At 32.0% G+C, this 15693-nt stretch overlaps 1 protein-coding gene across 3 annotated transcripts in view; it reads left to right on the forward strand.

Moving 5' to 3' along the window:
• Positions 1 to 15693, forward strand: part of PDS5A (PDS5 cohesin associated factor A) — a 133318-nt gene that overhangs the window by 51389 nt on the left and 66236 nt on the right. For all 3 annotated transcript variants that reach the window (XM_029947030.1, XM_029947045.1, XM_029947037.1), the window contains exons 6-12: positions 1144 to 1270; positions 3141 to 3221; positions 5491 to 5631; positions 8320 to 8435; positions 11170 to 11264; positions 11987 to 12132; positions 14239 to 14390. In XM_029947030.1, the coding sequence (XP_029802890.1) occupies positions 1144 to 1270; positions 3141 to 3221; positions 5491 to 5631; positions 8320 to 8435; positions 11170 to 11264; positions 11987 to 12132; positions 14239 to 14390 (858 nt within the window). The remainder of the gene's footprint in view (positions 1 to 1143; positions 1271 to 3140; positions 3222 to 5490; positions 5632 to 8319; positions 8436 to 11169; positions 11265 to 11986; positions 12133 to 14238; positions 14391 to 15693) is intronic.

Here is a 15693-nt window from a genome sequence, read left to right on the forward strand (position 1 = left end):
GAGTTAAGTATTCTCTTCATTTTTTTTTTTTTGCATCAACCTGAATATTTCTATTTTTTTTTAATCCACTGTACACACTCCCCCTAACACTATAGGTGATCTGTCATGATCTGGTATCCTTTAGTAGACAGGATATTTGGAAGAGGGCATGCAGTGGGGTATCTTTCCAAAAGTTGTATGAAACAGTGTATCTAATGTGACAATTTTCCTCCCAATTTAAGAAATTTTTATCTTTGCATTTTACCATCAAGTGCTAAACAGGTCTCCTATACATTATTTCACTTTTTTTAAATTAAGAGATATATAAATGATAATAAAATTTGGTCTTGATTTATACTTCCCTATAAATAGAAGTATAACTAAATTATATCATTTCTCTTGATTTTTCTTTACATATATATCAGATAAATGTGAAAGTAGGTCAGGTCTTCAGTTAAGATGCAGTCAGAAGGAGAGAAAACTAGATGTTCTACCACTTAGTTTTATGGCCAGTGTTTTTAGATAAGCATTGTATCAGCAGTAGAGGAATTTATTGAAGAGGCCTACATTTGACTCTTCACTATTTAAAGAAGTAGGAGTAAAAATGATGCTAGGCTTGCTTTTTCCTTTATTTGAAATTCTTTGACAGATACCAAACTGACATTTTCAGAACCTTCTAGTAATAAATTCTGGTAAACATTTGATATCAGACTTTTGGTTTCAGTATTGATAAACTAAAATCTCTAATGACAAAGATTTATAGCAAAAATTACTTGTATTGGTTGAGGCTGTTTTGAGTATTTATATAATGTTTTATTTTGGGAAATGTATTAAGATCTAAAAGGATACAAAGGTTGAAAGACTGTCTACTTTGATTATGTTGTTATTTATTTTTTCTTAATTGAAATTTTATCACCTTTTAGAATCTGGGGACATGTAAGCAAAGATGTCCTTTCTTTGAAGTTGATGTTTTTGTTTGGTTGAATTTAACTCACTCTTTGAATCCCAATTGTGTAGTGACTTAATTCATTTTAAAGGTCTTTGGTTTTGTAAAATACAGTACCTTACAGATGAGAGAGATAATAAACAGGGCAGTCAAAATTTCTTTGCTATTATAATTTTCCTTTTGTAAGCCTGATGTTTTTTCTTTCTCTCTTTTTTAAGCAATAGCCACAATAAAAAGGTACAAATGCACATGCTAGACTTGATGAGTTCTATCATCATGGAAGGTGATGGAGTTACTCAAGAATTATTGGACTCCATTCTTATTAACCTCATTCCTGCACATAAGGTCTGTATAGTGCGAAGATAGTAAAGGTTAATGTTTAAAAATAGTACTACACATATGAAAAATAACTGTTTTTTTATCAATTGCAATTTCATATAATTATTCCCACTGTCATTCTCCAGTCTCAAATAAAATAATGTCACACACATTAGTCTAGTAGCTATTGTTTTTAGAAGATTTATTGATTAACATATTATATTGTAGAAGATTTTCATTCAGTGAAGTGCTGCCTATTTTCTGCAAAGCAAAAATCTTTCACATTCACCACTCATATCTAATGTGGGAATTAAGTGAGAGTACTGCTTGGTTAGGTTTTTGTTGGTTTTGGGGTTTTTTTGTGGGCATTTTTGGAAAGAAAAAATATTTCTTCCTTTGTAACATAGATGTGGAACATAGGAATTGTATTTCTTTCCAGAATCCATATCCTACATTTTTCTTGGCCATTTTCAGAAAACGATTTGGGTAGAAGCAAGAACTATATGGTTAATGTTAGGGGAAAGAGATGATTCGGACCTGTATATTTCTCCCTGTGGTTCCCTTTTCTGTTTCTCTCTACTAAGTCTTCCTAAAGAGCTGAAGGACTTAGCTTTCCACAAGCTCTACCATGGGGCCATTCTCAGTTTACCTTACTCATATTCACCTTCTTGCTCTTTTCCTCTAATGGTTCAATGATCTATTATCAGATGTTAGATGAAAAGTGTATCTAATTATACTTCTCAAATAACAGTTATTATAAGTTTTTCTCCTGCCTCTAAATATGATTCGCATTTTATTAATACAAATGGATCTGTAATTGGCCAAAATTTTGAGAGCATGGCAAACAGGGGAAGTATATGTCAGGCAAAATAAGAAAGGAAAGACTGAGGAATAGATAGTATATTTGGTGTTTATATTTTAGTTAGTATTTTTATAATTAAGAAATATATACCCTTTTAGGAAATAGAAAGGTGGCTTTAATTTTGAGCTAATCTTACTCTTTTGCCAATAGAATAAAATCTTGGAGCAAGGGTCAAGACTCTGTGGCTTGTGAGCCAAATCTGGCCTACTACCTGTTTATGTAAATAAAATTTTATTTGAACACAACCATGCTCATTCATTGTCATTTTGCCTGTGGCTGTGCTCAGCAGCAGAATTGTGTAGTTGCAGCAGTAACTGTATGACTCAGAAAGCCTAAAATATTTACCATCTGGCTCTTTGCATAAAAAGTTTCCTTAGCCTCTGTTTGGGAGAGAGGTGCAGGATAATGGTGAATGAATCTCAGTTTGGTCCAAAACTCCTAAGTGTAGAGATATTGGTAGGTACTTTTAAAATGAGAAATCCATTTCCAAGTAATTTTTAAAAAATTTAATGTCTTTTCTGTGATCTTTCTCAGATCCGTTAATTTGTTACAGGGCACAGGGAATCTTGAGGAGCAAACACACTAACACTATTCAGCATTTCACAAGTATAAGTATTTTCTTGGAATACTTTGCAGGTGTACTCTTAGAGGACATATTGATTAGACAATGAAATACTTAGGATGGATTAGACAGGATGTGTGTGTGTGTTCCTTTAGGATTCGGATAGAATTGACTGTTCAAACTGGTTAACAAACCCAAAAACCCTTTCCATTTTCTGTTTAATAAAACTAAACAGAATACAGGGTTGGGCTTTGGGTTGACTAATGTGTGTTCGTTTTTGAATTATAGAGCTATTTGCAGCTTTCTACCTTTAAGACCACTTGGCTAGAGAATATTGGGTAAAACCTTGAATGAGAACCAGTGATATTTTTTGCTTTATAGTTTATAGATTTGAAGATTATAGTGTTATCATGGTTCTATCTCATAAATACACAAACTCCGTTGTAACTGCTCGTATTTTTGTTATGTTTCAGAACTTAAATAAACAGTCCTTTGACCTTGCAAAAGTCCTGTTGAAAAGGACAGTCCAGACTATTGAGGCATGCATTGCCAATGTATGTATTTCTGTTTGTATTTACTCTATAATTGTATAATTCTTAATCCATTGTATTAATTTATTATGACCTTTACATACAGTTTTATTTAGCCTATAAACAGTTTCATCTGTTTAAAACAAATACATCAAAGAACCGGTATATCCAGATGTGACCAAATACAAATATATATATAAGCTTTGACATTTTTAAATGGCATAAGAAAGAGGATATTTTATAAAAACTTGTCAACAACTCCCACCCGTTTTACTGCTTTTGTATTTATATTTATCTTTTTATCGCCTCAAAATACTGATCTCTTTTACTTTGTCCTTTCTTTACCTTTGGCTCTCTGTGTCCATTTATGTTTCTTTATGTTTCTAGGTTATTCATCTGAACTGTTTTGTTTCTGTCTTAAATAGTTGTCACATACTAATAAGAATACTTTTTTTTACTTTATTGAATGAAAGTTTTCTTTTACCTAAAAAAATCAATTGTGTAGAATAATTTCTAATTTCTAATGTGTCAGTTAATTCCACTGCTGCACATGTGCTCATACTCCTATTTTTTTCACATATGCTGTATAAAATTTTGAATTGTCTGTATATTTTGAAATTATTTATAATGTAAATGACCATGTTTTTTGAATTGACATATACCCATAATTTACCTAACAATTTCCTTATTATCTTACATTTAGATTTTGTTAAATATCTTCTTTTTAGTAATTAATTATCTTTGTGAATGCAGCATTTATATATTGTTGAATTATTTTCCAATAAAATAACCCAAGTGGGAGTATATTAGTTCAGTGGTATGGATTATTAGTATTGTTTATATTACTAAATTAATATTTAAACATGGTAAAAGTAAGTTCTTTTCAGAAAAGAATATACAATGAAAAGTGTCTCTCTTCAACCCTGAATACCTTAGTTCTCAGAAATAATCATTACCAATAGATTTTCATATATCCTTCCAAAATTAGTGTTCTATATGCTTATTCATTTTTGCGTGTATTTTTTTAGTCTTGTTAAAACTATATTTTAAATTTTTTCTGTGGTCTGTATAATAAGTATGAATATTTCCTAACTTTTAATGTATGTTGCTTTTCAAAGGATATATATTGTTTGATGATACTACCAGAAATATACTTAGGTCAGTTGTGCAACTTCCTCTTTAGCATTTTTAAATATATTTTTTCTAAGTGTTGACAGGGAGTAGAGATGTCTTTTAATTTGTGCTTTTGATAGTCTTTGTTTCTTCCTAGCATTCTTTTAAATTATCAGTTAGCTTTTATATCATCATCTTTTCTTTCTCTTGGTCCTCTGAGTCAAAATGTATTTGACTTTCTCTGAGCATTAAAATAAAAAATTCACGGCACCTGGCTGGCTCAGTCGATTAAGCTTCAGACTGTTGATTTCAGCTCAGGTCATGAACTCACAATTTGTGAGACATGACAGCCAGTGTGACCCTTTCTACCCAAGAGTCAGATAAAGAGGGAGAGAGAATCCCAGGTGTTGACAGCACTGAGCCCATTGTGAGGCTTGATCCCATGAGCTGCGAGATCATGACGTGAGCCAAAATCAAGAGTCAGACTCTCAACTGACTGAGCCACTCAGGCACCCCTAAATATTCTTTATTATTAAACTAATGGCAAAATTAGTCAGACTTAAAAGCAAAAAGACTGTCTTTAAATTTTTTCTCTAAGGAAAATTCTCTATAAAATTATTCATAATGAGTTACATGAACTATCTAAGTTATTTTGTTTTTATGAAAGTTAAGATCCTTGAAATGCCATCTTTTATTTTTTAAGATTTTTTAAATGTCTTTATTTTTATTTTTTGAGAGAGACAGAGACTGAGCTGGGGAGGGGCAGAGAGAGAGGGAGACACAGAATCTGAAGTAGGCTCTAGGCTCTGAGCTGTCAGCACAGAGCCCGACATGGGGCTTGAACCCATGGACTGTGAGAACATAACCTGAGCCGAAGTCAGACGCTTAACTGACTGAACCACACAGATGCCCCAAGAGATGCCATCTTAATTTGGAAGAAAGCTAACAACAAAATTCTTTTTTTTACCTTTCTCCTTGGACATCCCTGGTTTGATATTAAGAGGCTTATCTGTTTTAGTGACTGTTCTATCATATATTAGTAATTGAAATATGTTTTGTTTCATCCCTTTCAGTTGTATATGTAATACCTATTTATATTTTTTTTAGACACACATTTATAAAATGTGTTTGAATTTTTAAATGAAATGGATATTTTATTTTTGTTGAATATCTCCTGCAGTTTTTCAATCAAGTCCTGGTGCTGGGAAGATCGTCAGTAAGTGACTTGTCCGAACATGTATTTGATCTGATTCAGGAACTTTTTGCAATAGATCCACATTTATTATTATCTGTCATGCCGCAGCTTGAATTCAAACTAAAGGTAGGACCAACTATAATTTTTAAGCCCTTTATTTAAGAGAAAAATTTATATATAACTATAAAGCATATAAATATAGTTTTTCTCCATAAAAGAATAAAATGTGAGTTAAGATACACATTTTTTAATCATTTCAGTAAAACAATCTCTCTCATCTGGGTGTCATAGGAGAATTATATTGGAAAATTATAACTCCCCTAGTTGCTAAATATCTGATAAACAGTAATACAAATAGTATGAAAAATTGTACTATCCCTTTTAATACATATTGTTATTAAATAGTATATATTATGTAGGTATGTTTTAGGACATTGGAAGATTTCATACTTAGTGCTCAAAGGGTCTTGAATACAACTGTATGAAGCTTCCATAGTATAGATCAAGGACAAATTTTACTGTATGACTTGGGGCATATGTATCTTTTTTATAGCCAACTCAACAAGGAATTCATAACTCCTCAAATATATGAAAAACTTGACACTCATCTCCTGTCAGGTTACAGGAGATAACAGCTTATGTTTGCTTAATCTTCTGGATTTTTTGAAAGGCTTTATATCCAGTATCTTATTTGATCCTTAAATCAAACTGTGGTATAGTTAGAACCAACATTATGGTTTTGATTTTTTGAAATGAAAACCTTAGGATGAAATATTTACCCAGTTACACAGTTAAAACAGATTTGAGGGGCACCTGGGTGGCTCAGTTGGTTAAGCATACACCTTTAGCTCAGGTCATGGTCTCATAATTCGTGTGTTTGAGCCCCACCTTGGGCTCTGTGCTGACAGCTCCTGCTGTTTCAGAGCCTGAAACCTGCTTTAGATTTTGTTTTCCCTCTCTTTGCCCCTCTCCCACTCACACACTGTCCCTCTCAAAAATAAAATAAACATTAAAAAAATTTTAAAACATTTGGGATTAGAACCCCAATTTTCAGACTCTTTAAATAAATGCACATGATAATTAAGAATTGTCCATATTGTCTTTATATAAATATTCATCATTTATAGTATAAAATGACATTGTACTAAGCTTCTAAGAAACTGTGTTGTATGTGGAGGGACTGGGGGGATAAATAAAAAATAAGTTTTTATTTACGTGGGAAATATATGCACAAGGTTTTGTTTTATTTTTTAGTATTAAGAGTTTAACAACAGCCTAAGGATGTTTCCATACCAAATTATTTCTAGGTATAAGGCATTAAAATTTTTTCTCTCAATCTCTTCATAGAGTCTGAATATGAAAAGTCATGCCTCTTCAATCCTTAAACAAGATTGCCATGATAGATGGTCTGAAGGAATTAAGAACTAGATTTCTAGGTTTGTGTGGACTTAAAGAAAACTGAGGGAGACACCAAATGGTTTTTGCACCAAAAACAAATTTACCATCACTATACCCATATTCCAACTTCACTCAAGAAATATATTTTAAATTTTAAAAAGGTAGAGGGGCAAGTTTTCATTCCGTTTCAGTAGTTAAAAATATAGATATAAAATGTCACATCATTGAAATAATCACTAAACTACTGAAATAGTCACTTACCAGTAGAATAAAACTTCCACTTATTTTATTTTATTTTTTTTCACTTATTTTAGTTTTTGACATTTAAGAGATAGATTGATTTTTCTTTAAAAAAAATAAATCATGTTGATTCGTTGGTTGGGCTTATTAAAAGGTCCTAATCTATATTGTTGTCACATTGCTTGAGAAAAACTTCATCAAATAAAATAATTTTTATAATTAAAAATGTTGAAGCTTGATATAGTTTTCATTTTTACATCTATTTGATAAGTGTGCCTCTTTTACCCACAAAACCCCTATTCCTGAAAGATAAGACATTCATAACAAAGACTATCCCATGACCTTTTTTTTTTTTTTCCAACTTCATGTCTTTTTCCTTGAATATTTCTCTATTTGATTTCTGGTATTAACTCTAGACATGCATTGTATTTGAATGTTTGAAAAAATTAGCAGTTGCTTTTAGTTATTGTCTTTATTTTCTTAGCAAATATGTGATTTTTAACATTTCACATACCTCATGGTGTCAGAATAATTTCTATTAAGATGTGACATCACTAGTGAAACTGGAACAGAATTCATAACATATGTTGATTTTGGATAAGAAAATTGGAGGCCCTTATCAAAAAACAACTTCAAACTAAGTTTTGATTTTTTTTGTAGTGTTCAGTTCACCTGTCCTTTTAAATCTTCTTAAAATTCTTGCTCCTCCATTAAAATGGGTTTTCCTGAATCACAACATTCTTCATTGTCCTATTCTCCAGTTAGGGGATCCTTGTTTAAAATTTCATATATCAAAATTTTAATTGATATGAATTTACCCTTGAGCTCAAAATGGCAGGAAAGATTTTTATAAGAAAACTTACTAGGGTGGGAATTATTTGCAGCTTTGCCCTTTAAAGAATTTTTTCTCCTATTTCTACATTGTAGATTGCAGACAAGCATTTGGAGTGGGCATAAATTAGCAGTTGGAGGGGATGTGAAATAAGAGCAAAGAACCAAATGATCTAACTTGAAGTCACATCAATTTCTACATAGTAAATGAGAGCATATGATATTTTAAAATTTTCATTATTGTAATCAGAAATATGAAATTATAGCTTCTTGGGAATATATCATGTTGTTTTCTGTAATCTGATGAATAAACCTTGGCTTCATTTATTTTCTCTTTTTCCTTAGAGCAATGATGGAGAAGAGCGATTAGCTGTTGTTCGACTTTTAGCTAAATTGTTTGGTTCTAAAGATTCTGATTTGGCAACACAGAATCGTCCTCTCTGGCAGTGTTTTCTTGGACGGTAAGAGAACATACAGTTCTGTGGATTCTAACTTTTATGTTTCGGAGGCCAGTCAGTATGGTCCACTTGATTAAAACCATACATTTTTTTTTATGTTTTTATTTATTTTTGATACAGAGAGAGACAGAGCATGAGAGGGGGAGGGGCAGAGAGAAAAGGAGACACAGAACTGGAAGCAGGCTCCAGGCTCTGAGCTAGCTGTCAGCACAGAGCCTGACGCGGGGCTTGAACCCACGAACGTGAGATCTGACCTGAGCCGAAGTCAGAGGCTTAACCGGCTGAGCCACCCAGGGGCCCCAAAACCATACGTTTTAAAACTTTAGCTGATATGTTTGTTTTTTAGGATCTATGTTGCGGTCTTTCTTGGAGAACAAATTGTAAATCAGATTTTTTTTTAATGAAGAATGCTTATTATTTACTACATAACATTTTTTAATCTTTCTGTGCTAAAATGATATCATTTGAATAAATAGGCAACATCTGAGAATGTTCAGTCTTAAGATTTTTATTTTCTTTAATTTTTTTAATTTATTTTTTTTTATTTTTGTTTTTTAAGATTTTTAAATCATGAGATTGAAGACGTAGTAATCCAGTCCATGCCATTCCTCAGTCCAGCAATGTATTCATTTACTTACTGTGATCTTTTAGGTTTGTAACTACTCTAATTGAGTGATGTATGTTGTGAACTAATGTGGTATTGTATGATTTTGAAATTGAAAATATCATCACTCTTCATTCAGATGACTTTTTTTTTTAAGTTTATTTATTTTTAGAGAGTGAGAGTGCTTTGTGCTGTCAGCTCAGGAGCCAGATGCGGGGCTCCAACTCAAGAACTGTGAGGTCATGATCTGAGCCAAAATTAAGAGTTGGACACTTAGGTGACTGAGCCAGCCAGGCACACAATTCAGATAGCCATAAATGTTCCTTCTCAAGAATCTAGAGTTATTAGGCTCTATTCAACATGATGGTAAGGTTGAAAAATATGAAATTTATCAAATTCCCTTTTGCATTCCATGTACATGTTTCTTTGCTTCGAACCATGAAAAGTCAGTTTTTACTGTTAGTATTCTGGAGAACATTTTAGGTTCATCATTATTTAATTCACCTGGTTCAGAAGGTGGGCTTAGAAATTATGTTAAGATGAAATCATTACAATAATCCTGAATTAAATACTAAAATGTAACGAACACATCTGAGAAATCTCTGACACTGACATAATGGTAATCTTAAGTTACTTGCTCAGAACAGACCATTTTGAGGTCTTTAAATGCTGACTATTTTGAATAATTAAACTTGATTTTATGAGAACTTAAAATAGAGGTAATAAAGTGATTGTGTCCTTGTGATTGCCTCAGGGTTTATAGCAAAACAATTACTTGTAAAAACTAAATCAGCTGTAAGCTTTTTAAATTCATAATTTTACATTCACTGCTATCTCTAATAATCAGTCTCTGATTCATAAAAACAAATATTACAGTTTTATTGTATTATTTTCCTTTGCTAAGTAGCAGTATTTTGACCCTTTGTAATTTACTTGATCATAAATGGTAATGTTTTCCTTTTTCTCTGTCAGAAAATTATAAACCCTAGGGGCACCTGGGTGGCTCAGTCAGTTAAGCATTGGTCTCATGATTTGTGAGATTGAGCCCTGCTTGGAGCCTTCTTGGGGTTCTCTCTCTCCCTTTCTGCACCCACCTACTCACTCACTCTCTCTCTCAAATAAATATTTTAAAAATATTTTTAAAATAAAACTATAAATCCTAAATGCAAGATTTATTAATGTAAAATTATTACAAAGCAAGTAAAAGGCCATGGATATGAAATGTTTATTAAGTAACTTTAATTGGTTATTTTATGAGATTACTTCAAAAATAAAAATATTTCTTGCTATTTAAAATCACATTATTTATAATTAATATACGTTTTTTAAATTGTCCATAATAAGTTTTAAATTTGAGAGTTGCTGAGCTTAACTCTGTTATATGCAGTTGTGGATTTACATGAAGTGTTTCATATTTATTGCAATTTTACAATATATTAGTCCCTTAAAAGAGCATTTAAATACAAATTATTGCAGGGTTTGAAACTTTTTTGTTGTAAGGCAGCATGACACGCCTTACAACATCTTCGAACTTCTGGATCAACCTCTCTCTTACTTTCTATTCCTCTAGTATTTTCCCTCTGTAAACTTTTTTCTGGTAGACTTCGTAGGTTTTAAATACTTTTGTTTGTTTGGTATTACTAGTTTAGGCTGTTAAATTTAGGGCACTACAAAGTTAGATAGTTTGGGTTGATATATATGTTTATACTTTTATTTGTTTTGGTGTGGTAAACATTCTGTTTTCAAAAATGTTTTTGTGGGGCGCCTGGGCAGCTCAGTCAGGTAAGCATCTGACTTCACCTCAGGTCATGATCTCACAGTTAGTGGGTTCGAGCTGACAGCTCAGAGCCTGAAACCTGTCTTCAGATTCTGTGTCTCCCTCTCTTACTCTCCCCTGTTCTTGCTGTCTCTTTCTCTCTCAAAAATAAATAATACATTTTAAAAAATGTTTAAGTTTTTTGAAAATATATATATCTTTTTATATTCTACTTCCAGAGCCCATTAACTGTCATAATAATCAACACACTTCCTAATCGGTAACTGTTGTATAGGCACTTATACAATGCAGATCTAACTTATTACCAATAATTATGTTGCCTTATAGCTAATCTTTAGTAACTTTTTTCCATGCAGATTTAATGACATTCATGTTCCTGTCAGATTAGAAAGTGTGAAATTTGCCAGCCACTGTTTAATGAATCACCCAGACTTAGCAAAGGATCTCACAGGTAAGCTGGCTGATTTATTACAAATACGGGAGTAATCACACAAATACATTTTAGATATGAGCTTTAGCCTTAAATTTAGTTTCTGAATAGGTTTTAACTCTGGCACTATTTCTTCTATGTCATGAACTAGTAAATGATGTTGTGTTTATACAATAAAATTACATTTGAAATCTTCATATTGTAATCCTTTGGAATTTTTTGGAAATTATAGTTTGAGGAAGGAACCATTGGGTTTGGGCACAAATTATTATTCCTACCTGATAATTAAATATAGTGACATATCTAATAGTAAGTGGGAAAGGGATTCTTCTGGAGTAGACTAGAATTTCTCATTCTTCACTTGAACTTAGAGCATTTGAACTCACTTATTTGTGTTAGCAAGTAAATGCTTTTATCAAAATGCTGTTTACCAAAAAAGAGGTATTACAACTTAAGTTTTGAACTATATAAATCAGATATTGCATGTGATTTGACTTTTCCAGAATATTTGAAGTGAAATACATGATTTATTAAGATGTAACTGCAGTAATAGTGTGTTTAGTTTATTTTGTGATTATGTAGGGTATTGCCACCTCAAAAATGAAATGATTTTAATTCATGCCACATTTTACACACATTGTGTCAGTATGGATAGAAATAAAGCAGTGGTTTTTTTTCTGTCATTCTGAACATGACAAATATCATAGCTAACATTTAGCTTTAGTTTCTTTCTTATATTACAGAATATTTGAAAGTTAGATCGCATGATCCGGAAGAGGCAATTCGTCATGATGTCATTGTTACTATAATAACAGCTGCCAAAAGAGACCTTGCCTTAGTAAATGATCAACTACTTGGCTTTGTAAGGGAAAGAACACTGGATAAACGGGTAAAATCTGAGGAATTTTATTCTTTTATAATTTACTATATTTAAAGTGTTTGCTAAATACAATAGAAATTATTCTTAATATACCTAAAACTTTACAGTGTAAAATTCAGATCAATACAGTACTACATGAAAGTCTAAAAATTTGTATATTTTCTGTGTATCTTTTAATTACCTTTACAAAGAAATATGTTGGATTCTATAGCTTTTCAGACATTACGCATGAGTTTGTCTTCTAGCCTACCTTAATAAAAAGAGCAGATAAATTAAAGTTTTATTTTACCTTTTCACTTATATGATAAGTTTCAAAAGAATAGTGATTGATCACCTATGGTTTTTTTCTTATCGTTAGCATTTTCAAAATTGACCATGTTATATAAACTTAGCTGGTTCTGTCATTCATCGAACTAAAAGAATATGTTACTTTATATGAAAGTGATATTTCTGTATTGCTTTGCTAATAAGCTAAGGGCAGAAATGATAGTTGTTTAGTTACTTTTTTGGGTGATTTCCTCTCTGGTTACGGTTAAAAACATGGGTTAGCAACAAAAGCAGTTGCTAAGAAATAGTGTCAACTGTAAGCAAGAGACAGACATGCAAGGCAGACTGATAAGACATGCGTCTTATTGACATCTTTTACAGAGGTTGCCTTTGCAAGGTTCTATTTTATTAGATGCATAGTTGAAAACACCCTGTCCTCCTGAAACCAGTGTCATTTAGCAGTAATTTCAAAGTAAAACTGTATTTCTTGGTGATGAAATATAGCAAGAGATACTTATTCTTTTAAAATAGAGGAGGTAAATATGTAAATTGGGCATTGTTGAACACGTTTGACTGTATCAGTAATTCTAACTTGAAGTTTTTCCTTTGGCTTTAATTTAAATGAAATGTCACTCTACCTAGTGGTAAGCTAGTAACACCCTCCCACCCCCTCCCCACACACTTGATTTAAGATATTACCATTTGTCTTATTTCCTCCTTTTAGAAACACTTTGCTCCTGCTTCTGTCAATGTTTATACTTTCTGAAAGAATTAAATAAATTAATCTTCTTGAGGGTGCATGATATGGTCATAATAGCATCTACTAGACATTCTAGGAACTTGATTTTGGTGTGATAAATTAGGTTGACTTAGGTGTAGCCTTTCTGAAATTTGTTTTCTCCTCCATAAAATGTGAGGACAGGTCTTAATCGTAGATTTCACTGCTTATATTTTTTGGTTTCATGTGAGGTATGTCACACATCTGTTACCTGTTATAAGGGGACAGTTTCATTCATCTACTAAATACTCTAAAAAATGAAGAAATTGTACAAAAAGTTATAAAATATTAATGTAAATAAACCAAAGATAATATGTTCTGACTTGTTATTGAGATAAATGTCTTTTTTGGTTTTCGGGTTTTTGGGGATTTTGTTTGTTTTTACTATATCTCACTATCATGGTTCTAACTGTAGGTTTTTATAGTCACCTTTTTAAATCTACCTTCCTCCTATCCCTTTCTTTCCTCCTAGTAAACCATTCCAATCTCTAGAAGTCCTGAAGAGTCTTCCACTAACTAGTAGTATATGGCTAGGTAAATCATTTGCCCATTTAATTGATAAAGTAAGGAAGCTCACTTAATATGATCACTAAGGTACTTTCTAACTTTGTAATACTAAGATCTTTATACTAAATTTTGTTCTTCTTATTCTGAGTTACTATCAAAAGGAATGTAATTAGGGTACAGAATTCCAGATGATCGGGCTTTTGATTACAGAGTAAATCACACACTTTCTCATTTACTTTTTAATCACTTCTAAAAGTTGGGCAAATTTGTTTAGATAGAATCTAATGGAATCATCTGTAAGATTTACTACTGATGGCTTGGCTGTGAGGGAAATAAAAAAAACTGGTAGGTGATTTTGTGGTATTTGTATTAGAAAGTTTTTAAAGTAGTCAGATTTATAAACAAGAACCGATTCAGTGTTGGTTCTTAGGGAAATAAGTATTGTGCCATTGTGTTTACGTGTAAGTCTGATTGTACAACCTAGTTGAAGAAATGGCGATTTTTACTGATTAGCATACTAAAGTTTAGTTTCTAACTTATCCAATAAACTTTGTACTTTTTAGTGGCGAGTAAGAAAAGAAGCTATGATGGGTCTTGCTCAGCTTTATAAAAAATACTGTCTTCATGGTGAAGCAGGAAAAGAAGCTGCAGAAAAAGTCAGCTGGATAAAGGATAAACTTTTGCATATTTATTATCAGAATAGCATCGATGACAAGTGAGTCTGAACGTTGGTAGAATGGTTGAATATAAAAGTGTTTGTAATTTTTTTAATATATAATTTACTTCTATTTTATAATTATTTCTAAATTTAGAAATCACTTTCTTGCATTTATACATACTAGGAAAAATTGTCAAGTAGTTAATGTAATAAATATGGGCTTCAGAGTCACCAGAGGCCAGACATTCATTCTGCCCCTTACTTAGATGTGTGCCTTTGCACAGCTGTCTTCTGTACATCTTGGTTTTATCCAAGAAAAGGATAAAAATAAAGCTTTCCTACAAAATTGTAATGTAGATTAAATAAAAAATGAACATAAAGCTCTCTAGTACAGTGCCTGGCAATACAGCACTATTCAGTAACTGTTAGTTGTTATGTTTCCTTTTTTGCAACACTATGAATATCAGTAGAGGTAGTACTATGGTGTTCTTTTTTTTTATTTGAGGTATAATTGATACATAGCATACTAGTTTCAGGTATATGACATAATTCTATATTTATATATATTGGGAAAAGATCACCACAATATGTCAACTTAGTTACCAAAAAATGTTTTTTGTGATAAGGACTTAGGTTTTCATTTTTCAAGTTTTACTTGTAGTTCTATTTTGAGTTGTAGTGATGATTTTGGTTTTTGCAAAATACTTTGCAGTGTTTTGTTGCATTAGACTAACTACTTTGGCATCATTGGCTGTGCATTTCATTGATTAATGAGGATCTCTTGTATTTTCTTATTCCAGTGATACTGAATAATAAATAAAAGCTTAGAAAGAAAGTTACTGCAGTATTGGTAAGGAATTTAGACTATGGAGAGAAGAGAGATCAGATATGCATAGGAAAGGCTAAATCTTCAAGACGCAATGTGAAGAAAGACCCCTCTGGTTTTATTAAATGACATCATGGGAAAGGAGTTGAACTAAACTAGAGGAGATTAACGTTTTCTTTTTGTTTTTGGGAATTAGCTGTTCTAGATTGTTAGCTTTATATGTAGTGTTAAGTAGTTTACTATTATAGCTCAGGACTGATGAAGATGAATAGGTGGAACAGCCTAGCACCCTGTGTTTAGGAATAACTCATAAATGTTTTAAAACAAATGTTCCACACTACAAAATGTAAAGTCACAAATCGCAGCTCTAGCTCTAAATTTAAAAAATAACTACTCAAGTGTTCCTGGCTGGCTCAGTTAGTAGAGCATACGGATTGATCTCATGAGCTCGAGCCCCATGTCGGGCATAGAGATTACTCAAACAAACAAAAAACCCAACCTACAACTATACTCCATGGAAAGGAACCAGTCACA

Source organism: Suricata suricatta, chromosome 1, assembly GCF_006229205.1.
Source record: "Suricata suricatta isolate VVHF042 chromosome 1, meerkat_22Aug2017_6uvM2_HiC, whole genome shotgun sequence".
Classification (NCBI taxonomy): domain Eukaryota; kingdom Metazoa; phylum Chordata; class Mammalia; order Carnivora; family Herpestidae; genus Suricata; species Suricata suricatta.